The sequence below is a fragment of the Carassius gibelio genome, chromosome B13 (assembly GCF_023724105.1).
Source record: "Carassius gibelio isolate Cgi1373 ecotype wild population from Czech Republic chromosome B13, carGib1.2-hapl.c, whole genome shotgun sequence".
Lineage (NCBI taxonomy): Eukaryota > Metazoa > Chordata > Actinopteri > Cypriniformes > Cyprinidae > Carassius > Carassius gibelio.
The window spans coordinates 1,955,940-1,981,504 of NC_068408.1; the positions used below are offsets into that span (position 1 = coordinate 1,955,940).

General features: G+C 40.0%; 2 protein-coding genes across 3 annotated transcripts in view; both read right to left on the minus strand.

Annotated features, from left to right (window-relative positions):
* LOC127969946 (NACHT, LRR and PYD domains-containing protein 12-like) overlaps positions 1-4,938 on the minus strand; it is a 150,310-nt gene extending 145,372 nt beyond the window's left edge. For both annotated transcript variants that reach the window (XM_052572117.1, XM_052572118.1), the window contains exons 1-3: positions 4,772-4,938; positions 2,764-4,572; positions 1,982-2,155 (exon numbers count right to left, since the gene is read on the minus strand). In XM_052572117.1, the coding sequence (XP_052428077.1) occupies positions 1,982-2,155; positions 2,764-4,572; positions 4,772-4,905 (2,117 nt within the window). In that variant the 5' untranslated portion in view covers positions 4,906-4,938. The remainder of the gene's footprint in view (positions 1-1,981; positions 2,156-2,763; positions 4,573-4,771) is intronic.
* A 16,846-nt stretch (positions 4,939-21,784) lies between these two features.
* The window catches only part of LOC127970446 (ribonuclease inhibitor-like), a 33,650-nt gene continuing 29,869 nt past the window's right edge, over positions 21,785-25,565 (minus strand). The window contains exons 4-5 of the mRNA XM_052573037.1: positions 22,217-22,387; positions 21,785-21,968 (exon numbers count right to left, since the gene is read on the minus strand). Of these exons, the coding sequence (XP_052428997.1) occupies positions 21,785-21,968; positions 22,217-22,387 (355 nt within the window). The remainder of the gene's footprint in view (positions 21,969-22,216; positions 22,388-25,565) is intronic.

A 25,565-nucleotide genomic window follows, 5' to 3' on the forward strand; every position in this document is an offset into this window, starting at 1 on the left:
TCCTTGCGGTGTCGGTCCCGCTCTTGCCGAGGCGGAGCGGCGCCTGCACTCGCTGGGTTCGCAGATAAGATCTACTGGAGGGTATGGAGACGGGTGCGTCCCTATCTCCTACCTCACCCGCCAGATCTGCCCGATCTCTGGGTCCGTAAGCCCGAGTGCTGCGTTCCTTCCCCCCGAGTGACGCTTGTGATGCACCGCCTTTTTTTTTTCTCCAAGGAGATTGAAACTGAGAGCGTCGATGAGCTCGCAGTTGCACAACATAAGCTGCATAAACATCAGTTGCACAGAAAACAGTAACACAAGCATCAGTTTCACAAGCATATTATGCCTAATTGTATAACGAGCATTATTAATGAGTAGCGCAGCTCATGCAGTCAGTTTTCGGAAAAAAAATAAGGGGGCTGACTGTGCTTCTCGCATATCTAAGGACGGTCGAAGACGGCTCTGCCTATCTCCACCTGTATTCCCTAGATTTAGAGTTCATCCTCGAGGTTCGGAAGCACGCACAGCGGTTCTTTCCCCCTCTGTGAACTCGCAGCTGCAGCTACTTATCTCCGAGGAGATTAATATTGTTTGTGTAAGCAGCTCGCGTGCTGCCGAGGCAACGCGTGTATTACATAATTTTTGATAAGTTTTGATGTGAATCTTACAAAAACCAGACCGTCTTTACTTGTCTGATTGGTAAACTGCATTAATTCTGAGAAATTAAATTCAGTATTTATCTGACTATGAGAAGTTAGATATGAATTATATCAACAAGGCAGACCGTGTTTACTCGTCTGATTGTTTGTTTGCATTAAATTCTGAGGAAAATAATGACATTTATCTCACTCTGAGAAATTATATATACTGGAGGGGCTGCTGGGTGGGAGCAGCCCTCTCAGTCTATCATCAGAGCGTTGCCGCGCGTGCTCCCCCACGTCGGGACCGGAGGCTGAAGCAACACTCTGAACCTGGGTTTTCCCAGCCGAAGGCAGATCTGAGGGCCGTACTTCAGGCTGGGAGGCCCTCGGTTAAGAAGTCCTGACACGTTTCGGTCACGACTGCAGAGGGCAGCCCCTACTGGGGTAGAGCGGTGTACACCGCATTACACGGTGCCCGTCTCGCCTCAGCACCCTCTGGGGGCCGGTCTGCCAACCCTGCCAGTGTTCAAGGGCGCATCGGCCCCCAGCGAGCATTGTTCTCAGTATTTTCTGCCCGTGCGCGTAGCGGGGCTGAGACGCTCGCCGCCCTTGCGGGGGCCTCTTACACCAGAGGTCAGTCTCGAGAGACTGATTCCCTTAGTAGATTATTTAGCAGCGTGGGAACTACTGCCAAATGTATCTCAATGGGTCCTGCACACAGTAGAAAAAGGTACGACGGCCTCCAAGGCCTTTCTAGCATGTGTGTCCATGCTGGACATCTGCAATGCTGCGGGGTGCTCCATGCCTTCTACTTTCGCAAGATTCTATGGCTTAGACATGCCAGTCACTCCAGGCACTTCAGTCCTCTCGTCCTAAGCTGTGCTCTTCGGATACACACTAGGCAGGGGTTTGGTAGTCTGACTGCGTTGGTACTCGTTCCCCAAAGCGTTTCGACACAGCTCGAGTTCTTGAAAAGGGTTACGTATTTAACCCTAGTTCCTCGAGGGAACGAGACGCTGCGTCTCGAGGCCATATCCCCGGCACCCCTGCCGGCGCTTGCTGGTACTCGAAGCTGAAGCCAGCTGTACAACTCGTGCCTTCATAACTTCCTGGTTGCTTACGTCACCCCGCCCGTGACGACACGCTCTTATATAAGACAGATTAGATATGATATTCATAGTCGCTCATGCTAAACACGTTCCCCAAAGCGTTTTGACACACTGTCTCATTCCCTCGAGGAACTAGGGTTACATATGTAACCTAGAGACTATTTTTACTTATCAAATCTGTGCCACGGCAGAAAAACGGTTGGGAAACACTGCACTACATTGTGTGAGTTATATACAGTATGATCTTACCACAGTTTCTCCAGTTTACAGTGATGATCCTCCAGTACAGCAGAGAGCAGCTTCATACTAGAATCTCTTAGTTTATTCAGAGAGAGATCCAGTTCTCTGAGGTGTGAGGGGTTTGATCTCAGAGCTGAAGCCAGAGCAGCACAACCTTCATCTGTGACACCACAATCTCTCAACCTGTAGAGTGATGAAAATCATGCATGTGAAACACTATCAATCAGCTATCAAAAAAAGCAATTAAAAAAACTTGCAAATGAACAACAATTTGAAATTGTAATTGTATTGTAATTGAGTAAAAATGAAATAAATTTCTAAACTAAACTTCTAACTGGTTTAACATATTTAAAAAATAATCCACATACTGGACAGTGAACTGGCAGATAGTTCTTGTGTTTTAATATAAGTTTGAGTCTAGATCTTTTTATTCCAGATGCCCTTCTGTAACATTTAAAAACTCAAAAAATATAAATAACAATTATAATTAATAAATTACTGTAGATTGTCCAATTGTTTGGTTGCTTTTGATTTCTGATGGTATTTTATGCCAGATGAGAAATATTGAAATTCCTTTTGCATGTTAATTAAAAAAAATAATAATTTGAAAACCTGTATTCTTTATTTGTGACTTTTCAGACTTTGTTTAAATGCTTAAAAACTATTTTACAATGTGTCTGTATTGAAAACATCAAAATGTCTAAAAGCTACAGAACTGAAGATTAATGACCTTTTAACTTAGATATTCTTTATTTTTTAACAGTGAAGAGATTGTTCTCAGTGATACTTACTGAACTGATCTGGATTCTTTAATCACAGTCAGCAACTTCTGAAGAACTTTCATATTTTCAGGATTATTCTTTTCTTTAACAAATTTATCAAGATGAAACTGATTCAGTTCCTCTTCTGATGTCAACAACACAAAAACTAAAGCTGACCACTGAGATGAAGAGAATTTGGCTTCACTTAAATTTCCAGATTTCAGAAACTGTTGTATTTCCTCCACTAGTGAACGATCACCCAGTTCATTCAGACAGTGGAACAGATTGATGGATTTCTCTGGAGACTCAATGGTCCTGATCTTCTTCTTGATGTACTCGACTGTTTCCTCATTGCTGTTAGAGCTGCTTCTTTTTAGCTTCATTATTCGTTGAAGGAGAATCTGATGAGACTCCACTGACAAACCTAGAAGGAATCGCAGGAAAAGATCCAAATGTCCATTTTTACTCTGTAGAGCCTCTTTCACAGCTCTCTGATGCAGCTCAGATAATGAAACATATTCTGATGAACTGAGTTTAAACTGTTTCTTCACTTTAGACAGTAAACTCTGTTTGGTGATGGACTCAATCACATTTCTGTTGTGGTTTGTCCAGGAGAGGTGCACATATAGAGCTGCTAGATGTTCCTGAATGGTCAGATGAACAAAGCAGAAGACAATCCCCTGATACAAGCCCAGCTCCTCTCTGAAGATCTGAGTGCACAATCCTGAGTACACTGATGCTTCTCTCACATCAATGCCACACTCTCTCAGGTCTTCCTCATAGAAGATCAGGTTTCCTTTCACAAGCTGCTCAAAAGCCACTTTCCCCAGTTTGAGGATCATGTCTTCATTGTTCACCTTCTTCTCATAGTCCTTCTCATGTTTGATGTCGGTCTGAAGGATCAGGAAGTGTGTGTACATCTGAGTGAGAGTCTTGGGAATCTCTCCACTCTCTGCTCGACTCAACATCTTCTCCAGAACAGCGGCCGAGATCCAGCAGAACACTGGGATGTGGCACATGATGTAGAGACTCCTTGATGACTTCAGGTGTGAGATGATCCTGTCGGCCAGACTCTGATCACTGATTCTCTTCCTGAAGTATTCTTCCTTCTGTGGCTGATTGAAGCCTCGTACCTCTGTCACTCGATGGACACACTCAGAGGGGATGAGATCAGCTGCTGCTGGTCTGGAGGTGATCCAGATGAGAGCAGAGGGAAGCAGATTCCCCACAATGAGGTTCATCAGCAGCTCGTCCACTGAGGCTGATTCAGATATATTACACAGTTTCACTTTACTCTTAAAGTCCAGAGACAGACGACACTCATCCAGACCATCAAAGATGAACAACACTTTATATTCATCACTGGATATTTCCATTTCTTTAGTTTCAGGGAAAAACACATGAAGAAGATCTGAAAGACTGAGTGTTTTGTCCTTCATCAGATTGATTTCTCTGAAAGGAAGTGGAAATATGATCTGGATGTCCTGATTCTCTTTCCCTTCAGCCCAGTCCAGGATCAACTTCTGCACAGAGACTGTTTTTCCAATGCCAGCGACTCCCTTTGTCAGCACAGTTCTGATGGCTTTGTCTTGTCCAGGTAAAGGTCTAAAGATGTCACTGCATTTGATGGCTGTGTCCTCAGTTGCTTCTCTCCTGGATTGTGTCTCAATCTGTCTCACCTCATGCTCATTACTGATCTCTCCACTCTCACTCTCTGTGATGTAGAGCTCTGTGTAGATCTCATTCAGGAGTGTTGAGTTTCTCTGCATCGCTGTTCCCTCATACAGACGCTCAAACTTCTGCTGCAGATTTGATCTCAACGTGTCGGGGACTTCTTGCCTGGAAAATTAAAATACCACATTATTACATGAGCTAAAGCGATGAATGAACAGAGTAAAATGCATTTTTTTGTTTTCTGTGTTATGAAACACTGAATATATTATTGGATTTATGAAATGGGTCTTAATTTTTAAGTTATTAATAATGCATTTCAGTAATGTGTGATGATGCACTGCATTAAAAACATCGCACAGTTTACCTCACTCCAGGATACGTGTTGTGTTGTGGTTGATTCATAGACTGGTCATATTTCTTACAGAAGGGTTTTATTACTGGTCTGTGTTGCAGGATTGACCTTGAATCAAGAATCAAACACTCTGTCATCAGTGACATTTTTTACATTACCTTAACAGATGTGACTTAATTAAAAATGAACCTGCTCAAGATCACCACATAACCAATTTATCACCAATAAATGTAAATAAACAATTCTACTCTGTGCTCTTTATCTGCTCATCGTCTTTGGATTTACTGCATTTCCAAGCCAGACTTCTGCTCAAATTAATTTATTATAGTGCTGTATAATTATGACAGTTTAATTTAACATTTAACATTTCATACTATAATCATATATTTTACAAAATGTAATACTTGAGGTTAAACCTTTTGTTATTGTGGTTAAAATTAATTGGATAAGGCAAAGAAGCATCACTCTGCATAGACACACAGCTGGGCTCTGCTTCTGATCTCTTCTGATCAACTGATCTATAACAGAGAGTGTGTGAGCAAATGATAACATACCAGATGAAATCATGAAATAATCACGATGAAACAAACAAAAAATTATTTCTATTATGTCTTCTAATTAAATATTGTACCTGAGATTTTGAGGATGACCTCTAGACTCGTCAGGGTTCATGAAATTAATTGGATAAGGCAAAGAAGCATCACTCCTCATAGACACACAGCTGGGCTCTGCTTCTGATCTCTTCTGATGAACTGAGCTATAACAGAGAATCTTTTGAATTACTGTGTTAATATTAACTTTTGGTTTGAAAAAATAAATATATTTTCATCAACACTCTGTTGATACAGGAACCATATAAACTTAAGTTATTTCCAGTGTTGGGGGTAACGCATTACAATAACACGAGTTACGCCATGAGATTACTTTTTTCAAGTAACTAGTCAAGTAACACACTACTTTTTGATTTACAAGACAATATAGGAGTTTCTGCTTCAAAAAAGTAATACCAGTTACTTTGTTTTCCCATTTATTGACAGACAAGTCACCTAAAAAAACAGATTTATTTTTTCACCAAAAGGAATGCAGTCTAAGAATATGATGAAAACCTGCAATAAGTAAATGTTAAATAACTCAAATGTATCTAATCCCATTTTATTAACTATTGTCTTTGCTGCTGATCTTTGATGATACAGTTCAACCATACTAATAAGCTTTATTTATTAAATTATTTTTATTGCTGAATAGTGCTGAACCTTCTTCTCCTGTGTTCTACTCTACAGAGTATTTTTTTTTTTACTTTTTCTTTTATTCATTACGCTTTTTGTTGAGAGAGAGCTTTTACATTTGCTATAAATAGAACATAAATAGAACTTATATTAAAAACAATCAAACTCTGCTCATATTTAAAAAAAAATGAAGTGAAAGTAATGTAACACATAAAAAGTAACTAAGTAACGTAATTAGTTACTTTTTTTAGGGAGTAAAGCAATATTGAAATGCATTGCATTTAAAAGTAATTTTCCCCTCACACTGGTTATTTCACAGACTCTGCCATAATAACAAATAAAAATACCACAATAACATGAACACCTATATAAAACAGAAACACAATATAAATATGACACACAGCTCATGCTCTGATCTCTTCTGCTTAAACAGATTTAATCTGTCGTTTGTGTGATAGGCTAAGTCCTATATTATAGGCATAGATGTAATAAAAATAGAAACTCATTAAATTGTTATTTTTATATTTAAAATCATATTGATGACATTTCTAACCCACTATCTGTAATGGCAGTAAGGCAGGGACTTCACTAGGATTGGAAGACAGCGGGGTCTTTGCCCCTAGGGTATTTGTAACTTGCATTTGCAAAATCTTTGCACTCACATACAAGCATGTGTGTGTATTTATATATATAATTATACACAGTGAGAGTACACACACATTTATTATGTAAATACAAACTTTTATTTTGGATGCGATTAATTACAATTATAATCGCCTCAGCCCAAGTTAGAATATAGCTAGCATATATAATAAATTTAATGAAGTAATTTAGTTTAGGCTATGCATAGTGCCTAGACCTGCCAACTTATGCTTATTGTTAGAAGAAAACAAAACAATCCTTAGACATAGACCATAGTAGTACTGGATGGGTCAGGGTTTTTTCCAACCCACGGGTCCCACTTTTATGAAATTATTTGGCCCGCCCCAGCCCTCCCCGCAAATAAAGAACAATTTCCTTACCCGCCCCAACCCGACCAGCGGGTTGTGAGGCGGCTTACAATAATTCAGCTATCAAACTGCCCAGCTTCACTTCACTTCAGCACCGCATTTCACACACACAAATGAGGATTAGCGCATGTAGCCGGTGAAGACTCCATCCACAAACAGTATTTCATTGCACTTTAACAAGTAATCTGAACGGCCTATATATGTGCAATATTTTAAAAGAGCCCTCGCTAACTGAGTTTAATGCCACAGTTGCGTTAGAAAGCATTTCATTCTTGTTTTTGTTGTGGGGGGTCGAGCCGGTCATGAAGCGCGTGGTCCGGAGCGCTGTATGACTTATGCAGCAGTTCAATTTAACTTTACTCCAAATTAACTTGCCTGTTTTAGATACTTTATATTTAACATGTTCGTTTATGTGCAATATTAAATGTTCAACTGATGGACTTTAAATGAAATCTACTATTGATTTTCACCGTTGACTGATTTTGCAGAACATTTAGACTGATAACTTCTGTGTGCAGATGTGGCAGATTTGTCACAGGACTCCATGCATGATAATATATTGTGTATCGTCGATCTGATCTGATTTGAAAAATGACCATATCGCGCAACACTACAACATACATGGATTTTTTGTTTTGTTTTGTTTTTAATGACCCGCCCTGCAAATTCTTCTTTACCCGCCCCAACCCGGGGTCCTCGGGTTGTGAGACGACTCGCGCATCAGCATGACAAGTTCAGACCAAACTAAAGTAACGACGAGACAAGATTAATCCTCCATTTACTTGCAGCGCTCCGGTCTGCAACGCTCTGAAACTTCACACCAATGCAATGAGACATCTTCTTGATAGCACAACGACTCTTGTACTTCTGTCCAACTAAAGACTTTTCGGCTATTTTTTTGTAGCTGGATATATATCATTCGTTGCTTCTAAATATGAATGAGGATATGGTTGTTGACAAATCTAATTGTTATTTACTGTTGTTCTTATTATTTAGGGGGGCTTAGGAACATTTTGGGGTTGCTTCAGCCCCCCTAAAACAGGCCTAACGACGTCCCTGCGAGAGAGAGAGCACTCAAAACTCATCAGATGATCGCTAAATTAAGTGGAATATTAATATAGTAATATAAAATCATCATCTGTAAAGAAATGAGGTGTGAACATTTGAGAATGCATCATTATATTTCTAAATGTGAGCTCTTTGGGGCTAAAGGCTTACAGCTGTTTTAATTAGCCATGTGATAACAAACCAATCAGTACAGACGCGATTCAATACATGTGTCCTTCTTCGATGTGAAATAATCTTAAATATAAGTTTATGCGGTCTGATTGTGGACTCGAAGGTCGTAGTTGTAAGCTGTAGCCCTGGGTTACCGTTTAGATCTCATGTGTGCAGTGTAAATGTGGCTAATAATTTCAGACTTCTGACTGGCATTTCACGAAATAACGCTTACATATAATTAGCTGAGGTATTTTATGCGTATTTGGCGTGCTGTCCGGGGAAGGCCTCCGAGCTTGGGAATGGCCCGAACCAAGAGTACCCCCCAAAAAGCAAATGGACAAGAGGACAGCCACCAGATTAAAACACCGGACGTCTGGGTCCTCTCGGTTTGGCAGATAAAAAGGTTTTTGGGCTGACCGACAAGGAAACTCTTGAAAATCCGATGGGAGGTCGATACTCTCCGCACCGGATGGATGAGACTTGTTGGTAGCAAGTATGGAACCCAACCGGGAGAACTCTCGCCGACATCTGACGGGGCACACGCATCAGACGGGTAAGACTCGCCGGATGGGGAGAGGAAATAAAACACGTGCTGGGAGGCTCTAGCTGCATCCAATGGGGTATCAACTCAGAACATCAAATTGATAAGCCTCGCCAGGCAGGGGGAAAAGATGTGAGAGTAGCGGAGAGATTTTTTGACAGTATTTGACGGTAGGTCGAGACTCGTTGCGTCGGCCGGTTAAGCCTCATCTCCCATCAAATGGAAAGGTAATGTCATGTGGCCAGGAGGCTCTCACCAGCATCCAACAGTAACTTGTGCTCGCTGTATAGGCATGGTCAGTGTCGCAGGTCGTAGGATGGACGAGGTAAGTTTGGGTGGCCGTGAGGCTCTTGCCGACGTCCAATGGGAGCTTGTACTCGCAGCATCGGATGGGAAAGCCTCGACGACCGTAGAATGGAAAAAGATGTTCTCGCCGGCCTCCCGCGGGATCTGGATAGTGAATGGTGGATATGACAGCTTGTGGCTGTAAAGAGAAAGGAAAGGTTGTCTGGCCAGGAGGCTCCCGTCGGTATCCAATGGGAGCACATGTATCGAATGGGTAAGCCTCAATGGCCGAAGGATGGAAAAGGTAAGTTTCTCTAGCCGGGAGGTTCTCGCTGACATTCAATGGAAGCTTCCTACTCATGGCATCGAATGGGTAAACCTCTCAAGGGCATAGAAGGAAAGGCAAGTTGTGTGGCCAGGAGGCTCTCGCCGGCATTCGATGGGAGCACACTCATCGAATGGGTAAGTCTCACTGGCCGCAGGAAGGGAGAGGTAAGGTTACCTATCCTGGAGGCTCTCACCGATGTCCGATGGGAGCACACGCAACAAACAGGTTAGCCTCACTGGCTATAGAGTAGAAAGGTAAAGATGTCTGGCAGGGAGACTCTTGCCAGCATCTGGCGGGAGCTCAATATTCGTGGCACCAGATGGGTAAGTCTCGCCGACCATAAAAGGGGAAAGTTGGGGTTGACTAACTGGGAGGTTCTCGTTGATGTCTGGTGGGAGCCCATGGCATCAAACAGGTAAGCCTTCTGGCCATAAAATATGAAAAGGTAAAGTTTTCTAGCTGGGAGGCTCTCGCTGGCATCTGGTGAGAGCTCAATACTCGCGGCACCAGATAGGTTATATCTCGACGACCGTAAAAGAGGAAGTTAAGGTTGTAGCTGGTAGGCTCTTGTCGACGTACGATGGGAGCACACAGCATTTGACGAGTAAACCTTGCTGGCCATAAAATAGAAGATTGTAAGTTTGTCTAGCCTGGAGTCTCTCGCCGGCATCTGGTGGTAGCTCAATACTCGCAGCACCAGATGGGTAAGTCTCGACGATCGTAAGGGGGAAGTTAAGGTTGTTTAGCTGAGAGGTTCTCAACGACATACGATGGGAGTGCATGGCATCGAACGGGTAAACCAATGCTGGCCGTGAATCGAAAAGGTAAGGTTGTCTAGCCGGAAGGCTCTCGCTGGCATTAGGTGGGAGATCAATGCTTGCGGCACTGAATGGGTACACCTGTAGTCGGACGTAAAGGCCAAGAAAGCTTGACCAGGAGGTCTCTTGCAGCCTTTGATGAGAGTTCAATATTCACGCACTGACGTGTAAGCAACGCTGTAAGTTGGAGGGAAACATCCACTCAACCGGGACAGCTCTTGCGGCATCTGACGGGATTTAAATACTCACGGCATCAGACGGGTAACTGCACCAGTAGTTTGTCGGAAAAGGCAAGGTTTGCTCGACCGGGAGGTAATCTGATGGGAATTCAATGGTCACTGTATTTTTACATTCATTTATTTTGTTTTATTATTATTTATTTATTTATTTATTTAATTTTACACTGGGAGCGCTTTGCAGCACCTGACGGAGAATTCAATACTCAGAGCAATTTGAGTTGTCTAAAGGGGATTCTATGAGGGTTACTTGCTAAGTGGTTTAGCAAATCTAATAAGCTGCTTCTGATAATGTCAGAAAGTCTTTGATCGGCTTGCATTCGAAGTTAAATGTACTACGAAATAGAATTTCCTGTCCTGTCAGTGTACCTCGAATAAGTGCCATGAATCAGAATGCATGGGCATTGCTTAAAGCAGAGGTGATGTCATCCATTCCCAGCCAAGAGCTTAAGAATTATTATTATCTTCATATTGAGTGCGTGATCATTGTTCTACGGTTGTGAGAGAGAATTCATTGAGAGCCATCGAGGTGATTATGCTTTTAAACTGCAAATTATATGGAGCTGACGGATTAATTAAGAGTTTTCAAATTCTTGATTAACAATTTTCAGATTAACCACTCCAGAGAAGGCGGGCTTCAAAAGGGTTCATGATCAGCCTTTTTTTTCACCTGTAGGGGAAATCTGAACAGATTATTTCAGTGAATAGCTGAAATGTATAGCAACATGTGCGGTCACATTCAAGGACTTATGATTGCTATAGCATGCCTGTTGTAAAGAATTGTCCAATATTAAAGATGGTGTACATTTGAATTAAACGTTTAGCAAAACTAGGATTAGGTTGTACAGTGATGTGTAGAAACTATTGTCGGGACCGTTTGTGCCCTTGAAGGCTTTTGATATGATGAGCATGTACATTAGATTGTTAGCGATGCATTATGTTAAGTTTGTTCTATGGAAAAGTATGACAAATTGTTTTTTGAGAGTAGTGGTGAGTGTTTTTTATTTATTTTTATTAAAAGGCTCCTGCGGGAGCAAGAACTGCTACGGCAGTAGGGAAAATGCAGGAAAGAGATACAGATGCAGCTGCGGCAGTGGAGAAATATAGATGGGGCTACTGCGGGAGCAGACACTGCTGCGGCAGTAGGGAGATATGGATAGAGGGTTCGGTGAGCTTCTTTGATAAGGAATTAGTCTGACCCCTAATAGATCTTAAGGATGGTTAGGGTGTGGCGGAACATAGAAGTTAATGGGAGCATGAGAGGAGGAGGAGAAATAGCTTCTTGAGCCACCTGCGGCTTGAGCTTGCTTCGGCTGCTGTAGTTGTTGGCTGCAGGAAAAGTAGAAGGGTTATATTCTTCTTAATATATATAAAAATATTATTATTTGTATTATTATTATTAATTATTAATTATATTATTATTTTTCACGAGGAGAGCCTGGTCTTGAGCGGGATGATCGTGGTGTCGAGCGATGTGAGCTCTGGGCTTTGCACTGTCTATTGGCCACAACGTGTGGCTTGGCGAGAAGAGCAGCTGTCTCGATAACGCTTAATGGTGCTCGGCGGCTGTGTTTGACGAGGTAGGAGTGATCGTGGGTCCGACAAAAAGTGGCAGATCTGAAAAAATCCCCAGTACAGATCTCTTCGTTGGAAGGAAAACTGGGTCTGTGATAAGATAACAGACAGAGCAAATCGAATGCTGATAAACTGTCAATGGATAGAGGTAAGTCAGCAATATTTATACTGTGGTATTGATTACTAGATTGTGGTCCACCTGTGTTGATTAGGCTAAGTATCTGATGCCCTCCTCCTGAATCTTGTTACGAGAACACCATTTAACGAACAAATCAAACAAATATAAATGGGCAAAGACAGCACCCCCTACAGCGTGGGGCCCATGGGCAGGACAGTTGTGACTTTACTAAAAACACACCTGCTCAGGATCACAACTGTAAAAAAATAAATACAACTTAAATAAATTGAAATAAGCGATTCTACTCTTGCTCTATATCTGCTCGTTGACTGCATTTATTAGACAGACTTCTGCTAATATTTAGTTATTATAGTGTTGTATAGTTATGGCAGCTTAATTTAAAATATCATATTATAATCATATTTTTTTTACAAAACAATTTAATACTTGAGGTTACACCTTGTGGAATTGCTGTTAAAATTAATTGGATAAGGCAAAGAAGCATCACTCTTCATAGACACACAGCTGGGCTCTGCTTCTGATCTCTTCTGATGAATTGAACTATAACAGAGAGTGTGTGAGCAAATTATACAATATCAGATTAAATAATCAAATGATAATACAAACAAATATTTATATTATGTCTAATAATGAAATACTGTACCTGAAACTTTGAGGATGACCTCTAGACTCATCAGTCTTCATAAAATTAATTGGATAAGGCAAAGAAGCATCACTTCTCATAGACACACAGCTGGGCTCTGCTTCTGATCTCTTCTGATGAACTGAACTATAACAAAAGGCCCTTTGAATTAATGTATTAATATTAACTTTTGGTTTTTAAAATATACATATATACACACACACAAATGTATATATATATATACACAAACCAGATTCCAAAAAAGTTGGGACACTGTACAAATTGTGAGTAAAAAGGAATGGAATAATTTATAAATCTCATAAACTTTTATTTTATTCACAATGTGAGACATTTTGAAATGTCATGACAAATATTGGCTCATTTTGGTTTTCATGAGAACTACACATTCCAAAAAAGTTGGGACAGGTAACAATAAGAGGCCGGAAAAATTAAATGTACACATAAGTAACAGCTGGAGGACCAATTTGCAACTTATTAGGTCAATTGGCAACATGATTGGGTATAAAAAGAGCCTCTCAGAGTGGCAGTGTCTCTCAGAAGTCAAGATGGGTAGAGGATCACCAATTCCCCCAATGCTGCGGCGAAAAATAATGGAGCAATATCAGAAAGAGTTTCTCAGAGAAAAATTGCGTTTGAGTTTGAAATTATCATCAACTACAGTGCATAATATCATCCAAAGATGCATAGAATCTGGAACAATCTCTGTGCGTAAGGCAGAGTCCTGCATGGGTCAATTTTTGGAGACCTGCGCCCGCCCATACCCACAAAGGTCAGCACCAGATACGACCCGTTACCCGTGATAACATCAAAATAAAAATTTTCACCCACCCAGACCCGTTAATATTTGGCCCATTATCCGATCTGTGCCCGCGATAAATCACACAAGCTAAAATCATTCCAATTAAAGTGCTTTATATTTTATCTCGCACCTCTCTCAACATCACAACAGTGTCATTAATGTGCTAATGAAACAGGCTAAAGTGTGCTTTGTTTTGCACCATTCAAGTAGCCTACCATCGGCACCTAAATAGGGTATGAAAGTTGATGTATTATCTCACATATTTGCAGCAGACTTCCATGTTTTAAAAATATTTTAAGTGTGAGCTTATTATATTTATGTTAATATGAATTCAATTTTTACATGTGTCATAATCTTTTAGTAAATGTTTGTATCTCAGGGAATATGTTGCCCTTTTAGGGATATAAATCAAGATATTGTTTACAAACAGACTATGTGGTCCACAGACTTTAGATCAAGGCTGTCAAACTCAGTTCCTGGAGAACCACGGTCCTGCTGTGTTTAGTGTTAACCCTGCTTTAATGGTGCATTCAAGTCATGTCAGATGTCAGATAGATGTATATGAGTTGAACGCACATGAACTTCACCACAAAGTCATTATTATGAGTGGGAAACTCAATCTTCTTTAAGCCCTGAGTTTCTCAGTTCAGGACTGTGTCAGTAAGAAAACATGTCGGATGCAATGGACGCATTATTACTCATTATAACTCAAATAATTGTTGAATTTTATGTAGATTTTTTTTTTTTTTTTTTTCGATCAAAGTGACTTGAACGCACCTGACATCATAATTATGACTTCTCAACTCGTAAGTATGAATGTCCCCGGAGGACTTGAACACAGCACAACACACACACCATCTAGTTCTCAGATGAGCCTGAAGAACCTGTTTAGCTGGATCAGGTGTGTTTAATTATAGTTAGAGCTAAACTCTGCAGGGTGTGGTGTTCCAGGAAGTTTGAGTTTGACATCTTGCTTTAGACTTTGTAGCCTATTTCAGAAAATCAGTTTACTTTTTTATTTTATTTTATCACTTAAAAAAATGATAATTTGATGATGATTTTTTTTTTACTTCAAACTCTTAAATTGTGATTTACTGTCAATCATTTAATGATTATTCATTTAGTTAGCAATAGAGGATTTAGTTTTATTTCAACAAGACATGGATTATTTTTCAGGCATGTGTATATACACACACGTATACATATGCATATGTATCTATGAAATAAGCTACTCAACAAAAACACATATGCAAACCTGTGTATAAAAATGTACAATATATATATAGTTTGCATTTGTTTTGTTTAGCATGATTTCATACATCAGGTTTTTATTGGTAATATATGCAATTCATTTCAATTATGTGATTATTGAGAGAAAACATAAAAAAAAAAAAAAAAAAAAAAAAAAAGATAAATGCATAATGAAGAAAACTCAAACTGGTTCAGTCCAGTAAATGTTCATCGTAACTGGGTTTTCAACAAAGTTCTGATCATGCTAATACTTCATAGGCTCTAGAACAGTGGTCTCAAACTCAGTTCCTGGAGGGCCACAGCTCTGCAGAATTTAGCTCCAACCAGCTCCAAATCACACCTGCTTGGAAGTTTTTAGTAATCCTGAAGACCTTGATTAGCTGGATCAGGTGTGTTTGATTAGGGTTGGAGCTAAACTGCAGAGCTGTGGCCCTCCAGGAATTGAGTTTGAGACCAATGCTCTAGAAACTTCTGTACCAAATATGATACTGTAAGCTAATATATTCATAAACAGACATTATTGTTAAACATAACACAATTTTACAACAACTGTTTTAAAAACGTAGCTAAACTGTCATAACACACTGTCAAACAAACTGTCTGTTTTCAATCAGTTTATATCCGCAAAGGAGCGACGTGGATTACAAAAATTAAATAAGTATTTTTAAACATAAATAAATAAAAACCAAAAATGTTCAAATTTAAATCAAAATAGCAATAAGTGAATTTTCTGATTTCTTTGTGTCTTTTAATAAATGATTTCTTTAAGGTCTTGCCGTTTTTATTGTTAATATGTGTTGAAAGTACCTGCATCCTGGAGAGAAATCCTGATGTCGGGGTGTTTGTGTGTGATTCATGATGAAGAGTGAGATCTCCAGCACTTACTCTGTCTCTGTGTGGAAATGACAAACTAATCATTCAGCTGAACGGATCCTGAGAGTCCAGAAACAGCGCTCACTCAAACACACAATCTTAGTCTTATCTGAACACAAATCTTAAAATCAACCACAGGCAAGACGAAACAGCAACCAAACCACTTCATTCCCGTAAAAATAAGAATATCAAACAGAGAACACACGTCCTTCAGGAGAAAATGAAAGCAGAAGTTACCTGCAGCGTGAGTCACCTGCGCGTCAGTGACGTCACACGCATTCTCCACTGCGCGCCACACTGAACCTGGATCCCAGTTTTGTAATTTTCTGCACTTTTTTTAAATGTGTTTTGCTGTACACATTAACCTCTGCTTGTTGTTAGGAAAACAAGATTTAGGTAAAAGAGACACTTTTAGGCTGCTCTGCCACTAACAACACTTGTCAATGTCAAAATGATTGAGATGGAGAGCAAATGAAAGTGGGCGGGGCTTGCTGCTCACTAGAGCGCAAATTCCCGCAAATATGTTATCATTTACACGATTTATGTAATTCCGAATCCTAACTGAATGTGATGAGACAGGAAACCTGCATTTTCGATATAGACCTATTAGGAATAAAAGAGCGTTTGTGAATATTTTACAATATTATTGACAGTTACTTTCTGGCAAGCCTACTTTCCAACTAGAATATAGAAGTATACAGGTATATCATTAGAATATCGCACTGTTAATTCATCATCATCATCAGTTCGCTACCTGTGATTGATAGCAGTCTTTCCTCTGAAAGCATTTGTAAAACTGCATTTTTTTTATTTATTTTATAAATGTATCTAAATTACAACCTCTAGTCTAAATGCAGAAATATTAATGAATGCATTAATGACTTTAAGGTTAGATTATACTATAATGCTTTATTAGGTGGCTTCTCTGAACGCTTAATAAACAAAATCCAGTTCAGGTTTCTGAAGAGGACCGGGCTGAAAAATATATACACCTCTTCTGTTGATGTCAGGCACCATCTTATTCAGTGTAAGGTGTTGAACAGATTGCCTTACTCAACTATTATTACTATTACTACTATTCCCAGAGAGACGGATTAGATTTTAGATCTAACTTTATTGTCATTGCACATATAAGGTACAAGGCAATGAAATGCAGTTAGCATCTAACCAGAAGTGCAATAAGCAGTAAGTACAGGATATACAGTGTCTACAAAATGTTACAAATGTACAATAAATATAATAAGTGTATGTGCACTATAAGCAGAATCTATGAACACCATTTATAATAGTGCAATGGACAGCAAAAAGTGCATAGAAAAATATCCCAGTGTGCAAATGGATAATGTAGTATTCTGGATAAACAGACATTAGTGTAAGCAATTCCACAGATCTGTTCCTAGATACAATCCTCTCTGAAGTCTACAGACAATTCCTTGGACTTCATGGCTTGGTGTGTGCTCTGACATGCACTGTTAACTGTGGGTCCTTATGAAGACAGTTTCAACAGCAAAAACATAAACAAACGTTACTGCGCATGTGCATATTACATGCAAGATGAAATACAGTTTACAGTTTGTTTCCTTCAGAGATTTTGATTTTGAAATGTGCAGTGCTTTGTTTAACAAAGTCAAAGCCTTTTGGAAAATCTATTTCTGGCAGTCAGTTTTGATATTGTGGGTCGCTACAAATAAATACATTTAAAGGAAACAGGCAGCCAAACCGATAATCAGGTGTGTGCGCCCGATGAAACCGTTTATAAACAGGTGAGTGCCTTTCCAAATACTTCTCCAATCAACCAAATTTTGGACTCCAATTACATTGTGGAAACATCTCAAGGATGATCCGTGGAGACAGGATGCACCTGAGGCTATAACATAAAAAAATGAGAAAAAAAATAAAAAAATCGGCAAAACCTTTACATTTTACAGTATTCAGAACAGAGTAAAATGCAAAGCAGAAAATATAAGCAGCTATTATATTATTAGTTATAAACAACATATAAACATCTAGAAAAGAAAAAAAAATAAACAGAAATGTATCAACATCTCATTCTGCACTAATACAAATGTATCCCACGAGACGCTCTGGCGCAATCACAATCACAGTCACAGTCATTTTTGGTCATATAGATAAGAATAAGACCCTATTTTAATGATCTAAACGCAAAGTTTAAAGCGCACGGCACAGGTGCACTCAGGGCATGTCCAAATCCACTTATGCTATTTTTAAAGAGCCAGTAAGATGAAAATTCTAAGCAATCTATCACTGTTTATAAGTCCTGTACATTAGGTTTAAATCCATCCAAGGTTAAAAAACATTGTAATTTTGTTAAAATTTCATTTTAAAATTACCTAAATTCTCAGAGATCCCCAAATGGTTCGCGTGAAGCTGTTCAAAAGATTCAGTTTCCTTAAACCCCACCTTTCGGTAGCATACTGTGTTCTGATTGGTCAACCGACATAGTCAGGTTTGATTGGTTGTTCAACACACACCTTCACGGTAAACAATGCGTTAGCATCTGTTTGGGGTGAATTATGTCTTATTCCTCTCACTGTGAAGAAAACAGTAAAATAAAAAACTTGAACAGTCTCGCTGCTTTTTCTTCTGTGTGTGTGTATTCAAGCCACGCGCTTCAGTTTGAATCTGAATAGTGCGTTCAGCGCGGGGGCGTGGTCACATTAGATATAATGAAGGGAGACATGAAAAACAGACATCCCGTTGTTTTCATATGGATTACTTTATCACAGAATATCTGTTTTCGGCACTTGTTTAGTTTTAAAGCAGACATGTCAAGTTTTCTATAGATATCGCTCTCATGTATTTTCGTTTGCAAATGAAGATCAGCGCAGACAGGCTGCAGACAGCACACATACTGATAAGACGCTCGGGAGAAAACAGACACATAACTTCATAATCATACTTCGCGTTGTGATTCGGAGATGCTCGTTGGTCTAAATAAAGTTGGTAATGAACCCTCTTTTATGGCCAAACACTTTGAACACACCGAGATTAGAAAAGCAGTCATCAGTGAAATGTTGTGAACACAACAAAAGGGATTTGTTGTACTGCCCGTGTGGTTAAAATGAATTTTAGCCATTGATTATTCTGATCTTCATTCTTTGGCAGTGAAAATAAAACAAACTTGCCTTTACAATTAAAAACACACTGTCTCCTCGACATGATGCTCTCACACCGACCAGAGCGTCTGTGTGTGTGTGTGGGGGGGGGGGTAGGTCAGAGGTCAGTTTCTCTCAAGACGGTAGGCGGAGATTATTATGCAAAGTGTTCCTAGTGACGTACATAGAGATGGGCAAAAGATTTGAAATCTATAACGACTCGTTTCAGCGATTCAGAGTCGACTCCTTACTTTAGAAGCCAATAACTTTATAAATCGTGTACTTTTTGGTTTAATTACTTTGCACATTGTTTACGCTGATGGACAGCTACATCATACACTGTAATACAGGTAATTTTTGATTTCCCATCTGTGTGGCTCTTTAAAGGATGGAAAAACGGTTGGCGCGCCTGGGCGGATGGTCTAAATGACCGGGCGTTGTCCTTATTCTCTTAATGAGTAATGGGTGTTCTTTGGGTGTTACGTGCAATAACAAACTTATCTTAATATACATATTTGTGGCATATAAAGTATAGATAAACGTATAAACGATGAATAATTACCTCACGTCTTATCGCCGCCACCTTGACTAAGGAAATTACGTAAATGTATATTTAGCTGCTGATTGGCCAGCAGTAAAACTCCTTCCACCAATGAGAAACCTTTTGCCATGCCCCAACCTTTTGGCGACCCATTGCTCCAGGCTGCAGCTACCCCTGTCTCAATTTTATGGAGATTCTGGATTGTTTTAACCTCAAACAACAGGTCAACTTTCCTACTCATAGAGGGTCATTCACTTGATTTAGTGTGTACAGCTGGTGCAGATATTAATAAACTTGAAGGCAAAGATTTGTGTATTAGTGACCATAAGCTCTTGAGTTTTACTATTGAGCTTAGGACTCTTAAAGCAAAGAACAGGCAGTTGGAACGACAATATAAAAAATCAGGCGATCACTGTCCATAGACCTATATACTATGAGCATTTGATTCTGTACAGCGATGCCCTCAAAATAGGAAGAACTGAATAATACTCTCAAGTATTTAATGATGGTTCTGCAAAACCAAATAAGATGTTTAACGTAATCAACAAACTGCTTAAACCTACCAATTCACTTATTTGTTCCTCTGTGAAGCAGTGCAAAAAGTTTTTGAAATTCTTTGCTGAAAAAATTTAGAATATTTATCACCTATTTCTTCTGTCTCTCTGGGTGCACCTCCTGAAATTTAGTCCTTAAATTTTCCATTAACTTTGTTTTCTAGTTTTAAAATGGTTACCATTGATTACATTTCTAAATTAATTATTTATGACGATGAGTTCTACTACCTGTACTCTCGATCCTATTCCAACTCACGTTCTCTAAGAGTGTCTGTCATATATCACTCCTCTCATTTTGAAGGGCCCCCTTACTTCTGGACTTGTTGCCCAAGCTCTTAAGGTTGCTTCCATCACAACAGTTCTTAAAAAGCCTGGGTGTGATGTGTCTGATCTGTTGAATTACAGGCCTATATCTAATCTTCCTTTTTTGGCAAAGGATCTGGAATGTGTTGTTGTGTCACAACTTCATTCTCACTTGTCCATGAATGAGGTTTTAGAACATTTTAATCTGGGTTTCGATCAGTACTGGCACTGCCTTGCCAGCTGCATTTGTTCTTACACATACTCCTCCTTCTTCTGGGGTGCTTAGGAACCTGCATTGGCTTCCAGTCCATGCCCGTATTGATTTTAAAACTCTTATTGTAACATATAAAGCTGTACATGGAACTGCACCATCATATATATGTGATTTAATTACGCTATATATGTCCTCTTGATATTTCCGCGCCTCCAACTCTTTCCTCCTTAAACAGCCTTCTTGCAGACTAAAAATGATAGCCTTCTCTGTGTCAGGCCCCAAGTTGTGGAATGCACTTCCCTTAACTGTTAGGAATGCCCCAACATTAACAAGTTTTAAGAAACAGTTAAAAAAAAAAACATCTTTTTAGGATGATGTTTGTGTCTTGATTGGTGACACTGAATGTACATTGTACTCTACCTCTATGGGGAAGTCGTGGCCTAATGGTTAGAGGGTTGGACTCCCAATCGAAGGGTTGTGAGTTCTAGTCTCGGGCCGGACGGAATTGTGGGTGGGGGGAGTGCATGAACAGTTCTCTCTCCACCTTCAATACACGACTTAGGTGCCCTTGAGCAAGGCATCGAACCCCCAACTGCTCCCCGGGCGCCGCAGCATAAATGTCTGCCCACTGCTCCTGGTGTGTGTTCACAGTGTGTGTGTGTGTTCACTGCTCTGTGTGTGTACCCATTTCGGATGGGTTAAATGCAGAGCACAAATTCTGAGTATGGGTCACCATACTTGGCTGAATGTCACTTCACTTTCACTTTCACTCTTGCTGCATTCTTAATTTTGTCTTATTAATCTTTTTTTTATGTATTTAATTTTGTTCTGTGCTTGTAGTGTTTTGGTTATAAGAAAAGCACAATATAAAAAAAATACAAAGCAAAAAATATAAGCAGCTATAAAATTATTAATTATAAATAACATAAACATCTAGATTTTTTTTTTAATGTATCAACATCCCACAAGACTCTCCGGCGCATCACTTGTATTTTCTCTTTATTGAAGTGGAAATGACTTAAAATATTCTGTAATTTTTGGTCATATAGGTTAGAATAAGACATTAATAGAAACTGTAAAGGGTTCACTTTCAATGGGTCACATCAAAATATTCATTCCAATTTAATTTAAATCTAATGTAACATTATAATTTTGTCAGCTAACAGTGAATGATTGGTTAATGAGTGTTAGGAGTCGGTCAGGAAAATGAACCGAAATGAACATCTCTAAATTCTTGTGTCCCCATCACACAGTCTGTGTTGATTGTGTGTCTGTGACGTCTCTGAAGCGGCTCCTTATTCACCATCAGCTGATCCTGAGGAAACTGAACTGACGTCTAAACACTGAGAGTCCTACAATAATTTTTTTATCATGTGTTTATCATGTGGATCCATCTCCATATCAGAGAGTAAGTTCTTACTAGAATCTCTTAGATTATTTCCAAACAGAATCAGTTCTCTCAGGTGTGAAGGGTTTGATCTCAGAGCTGAAGTCAGAGCAGCACAAGCTTCATCTGTGACACCACAATCTCTCAACCTGTAGAGAACAATGACACAGTGTTAATTGTAGTTGAAGTGTGTGTAGTTTGTTATTGACTCTGGTCTCAGAGCAGGAGAGCCTTGGGGCTTTAGCCCTGCCTCAACCAATGGTTAATGTGGCGGCCCTGTCAACATCAGAACCAATGACTTTTGCAAACCAATTAATTTTAAAAATAAAAAAGCTGAGGCTGAACCCTTCATATTCACTTTAAATGTGTTTCATGTGTGAGTTATATATGATCTTACCACGGTTTCACCAGTTTACAGCGAGGATCCTGTAGTACATCAGAAAGCAGCTTCACTGAATCTCTTAGTTTATTCCCAGACAGATCCAGTTCTCTCAGGTGTGAGGGGTTTGATCTCAGAGCTGAAGTCAGAGCAGAACAACCTTCATCTGTGACGCCACAATATCTCAACCTGTATAGAACAATGACACAGTGTTAATTGTAGTTGAAGTGTGTGTAGTTCGTTATTGACTCTGGTCTCAGAGCAGGAGAGGAGATATAATGACAAGCATTGCCACATACTGTGGCAATTTTTGCACCTCTTGCCACATGTACAGTTTATCTATCTCTGTCGCAGATGAGGGATTCACATGTGATAAATGGAGGGAAATAGTTAGGCTGACAGAGAAGATTTCAGAATTAGAGACACGCATCCAAACTTTAATTGAGGGCAGTAAGAATGTTAGGGCTCTAGATACAGCTTCGGATGCGTCTAAGTCAGGGATTCCTGTACATTGTCCGGTTCCGGCAGAGACCCTGCAGCAGGGCAACTAGGTGACGGTGAGGCAGCGTAGTCGTGGGTCAAAACACCGCTCTTCTGTTCCGATCAAAACATTAAACAGGTTCTCCCCACTCAGTGATGCACCCACTGAGAAACCTGATGAAAGTGCTCTAGTTATTGGTGATTCTATTGTACGGAACGTGAATATAGAGACACCAGCCACCATAGTCAAATGTTTACCGGGAGCCAGAGCGCCTGACATCTTGGCAAATTTAAAAGTGCTGGCTAATGCTAAACGTAAATACAGTAAGATTGTTATTCATGCCGGCGCTAATGATGTTCGACTTCGCCAGTCGGAGATCACTAAAAATAACTTTAAAGAGGTGTGTGAACTTGCAAGCATGATGTCAGACACTGTAATATGCTCTGGTCCCCTCCCTGCTTACCGTGGTGACGAGATGCATAGCAGATTGTCATCACTCAATGGCTGGATGTCTAAGTGGTGCCCACAGAATAACATAGGTTTCATAGACAATTGGACAAGCTTTTGGGGCAGATCTGACCTGTTGAAAAGAGATGGTCTTCATCCCTCCTGGGGTGGTGCTGCTCTTCTGTCTAGAAATATGGCAAATAGTCTTAGTGTTTATACTTGACTAACTGGGGCCCAGGTCAGGAAGCAGACAGACTGGCTAAACCGACCGTCTGCTAGCTGCCTCCCGTCACAGAGGTCAGTTAATTCTCAGCACATAGAGACTCTTTCACCTAGATATCACACTATAGAGACTGTGTCTGTTCCACGAACTAGAAAATACAAAAAACGTCCAAACCAAGTTAAGAGTAACAATTTAATTGAGGTTAAACAAATAAAAAACAGATGCAATATGGATAAACAAATCATAAAGATTGGCTTATTGAATATCAGATCCCTTTCTACGAAAACACTTTTGGTAAATAATATGATCACTGATAATAATATAGATGTACTCTGTTTGACAGAAACCTGGCTGAAACCTGATGATTACATTATTTTAACTGAGTCCACCCCCAAAGATTAATGTTATAAACATGGGCCGCGTCCAAAAGAGGAGAACTGGTCCCCCAACTGAGCCTGGTTTCTCCCAAGGTTTTCTTCTTCATTCTTTCACCGATGGAGTTTTCGGTTCCTTGCCGCTGTCGCCTCTGGCTTGCTTAGTTGGGGTCACTTCATCTACAGCGATATCATTGACTTGATTGCAAATAAATGCACAGACACTATTTAACTGAACAGAGATGACATAACTTAATTCAATGATGAACTGCCTTTAACTATCACCCAGACAAAATACTGTTCTCCCTGGAACATGATTTCAAACAAGGATAGGCTTTAAATCAGCCCGCGTCAGCCCTGTGTTTAGCTGTGTTTAATTGGGATTGTGGCCCTCCAGAGTTTAACTCTGCCTGATATAATAGGAACATGAAACTGCTGTTCCTTTTTGAGGGAACTTTGAACTGCATCCTCTAGGGGTCACTTTGTGGAACACCTCGTCGTGACCAGTGTCTGAAGCATACATTGAAAAAACACCAACTTGATGGCCGGCGACAGCCTCCGACGTCACGCCTCCGAATAACACTGTCCAACAGCAAGTTAACCTGTTAGCCAGCATGCCCCATTATTGGACTCACAGTTGAAAGTGCCCTACCTAACTTAAAGTTTTAACCACGGGTGTAATTTCCTATGGGGACAGGGGGGACATGTCTCCCCCACTTTTCCAAATCCCGTTCGTGTCCCCCCCACTTTCAAATGTTTTTTTTTTTAACCGCGCGCCGTCATCGTTACGGAGGAGCAGGACCGAGCAGAACAGACATCCTGCCTGTCTGTGTCGACGAGCGCGTCTGCGTACAGGCAGGACTCGTGCACACTCTAAATAGTGTAAGCGCACTGAAAATTCTACTGAGCAGCCGGTTTCGCAGTCAGTCATGAAACTGTTGATGAGCAGATCCAACAGAGGGCACAGGAATTGTCCTGTTTACATTGTAAAGATATTTTCAGATATTTATAAACCATATACAAGAGCACACACAGGGTAACCAAACATCCCGGTTTCCTATTGCTGAAAAATAACATGTACGTGTAGGAAACAGTCACGGCTCGTATCAATATTTTATATGTAGTTATGAGAGAGGGAGATATTAGGCGCGTTCCACTTGAAGCAGCGCTGCACAGAATCACCTGTATGGCATCAAAGTACCGCGAGAGCGATTCGAATGCATTGGATATGTTTGCTCTCTTATCGCTCTCGCGGTACTTTAATGTGATCCTTCTGTGCGTGCAGCGGTGCTTCAAGTCGAACACTTCTGTCAACTTCGTTTGCTTCTGGAATTCGCAGATTATAAAATCGTGTCGTATATCATCTCGTCCGTACGATTTCCAGATAAACTCACTCGTGCCGTGTGCGTGGACATACGATCTTCCGACCATCCGAATTCGCACCGTGTACGCCCGCCTTTAAACAGCAGCGTTTTCTGTCAGCAATGTATGACAAGCAGACTCTGGCTGCTGTTATAGGCTACTCAACTCATACTCAGATGCAGAAATAAAATAAGTTAATAATAAATGTTTTTTCTAAACTTGAGCTATTGTTGTTCACTTACAATATTTGTTCATTTAAAATCGAAGTTAATTTGTAAAAATTGATTTACTTGTTCAAAGAAAAGGCTTAATGCCGAGCTAGCCTGAGTTAGCCTATATTTTATATAGTGTTATGGTTATGTTGTGAGCCTGAGTATAGTTTTACACATCAGCCCAGTCTAGTCTGTAAAGTTATTGATACGCAGTCAGCGTTGTTTTACACATTGATCTGAAAATGAATGTGACACACCAAGTTTTTAA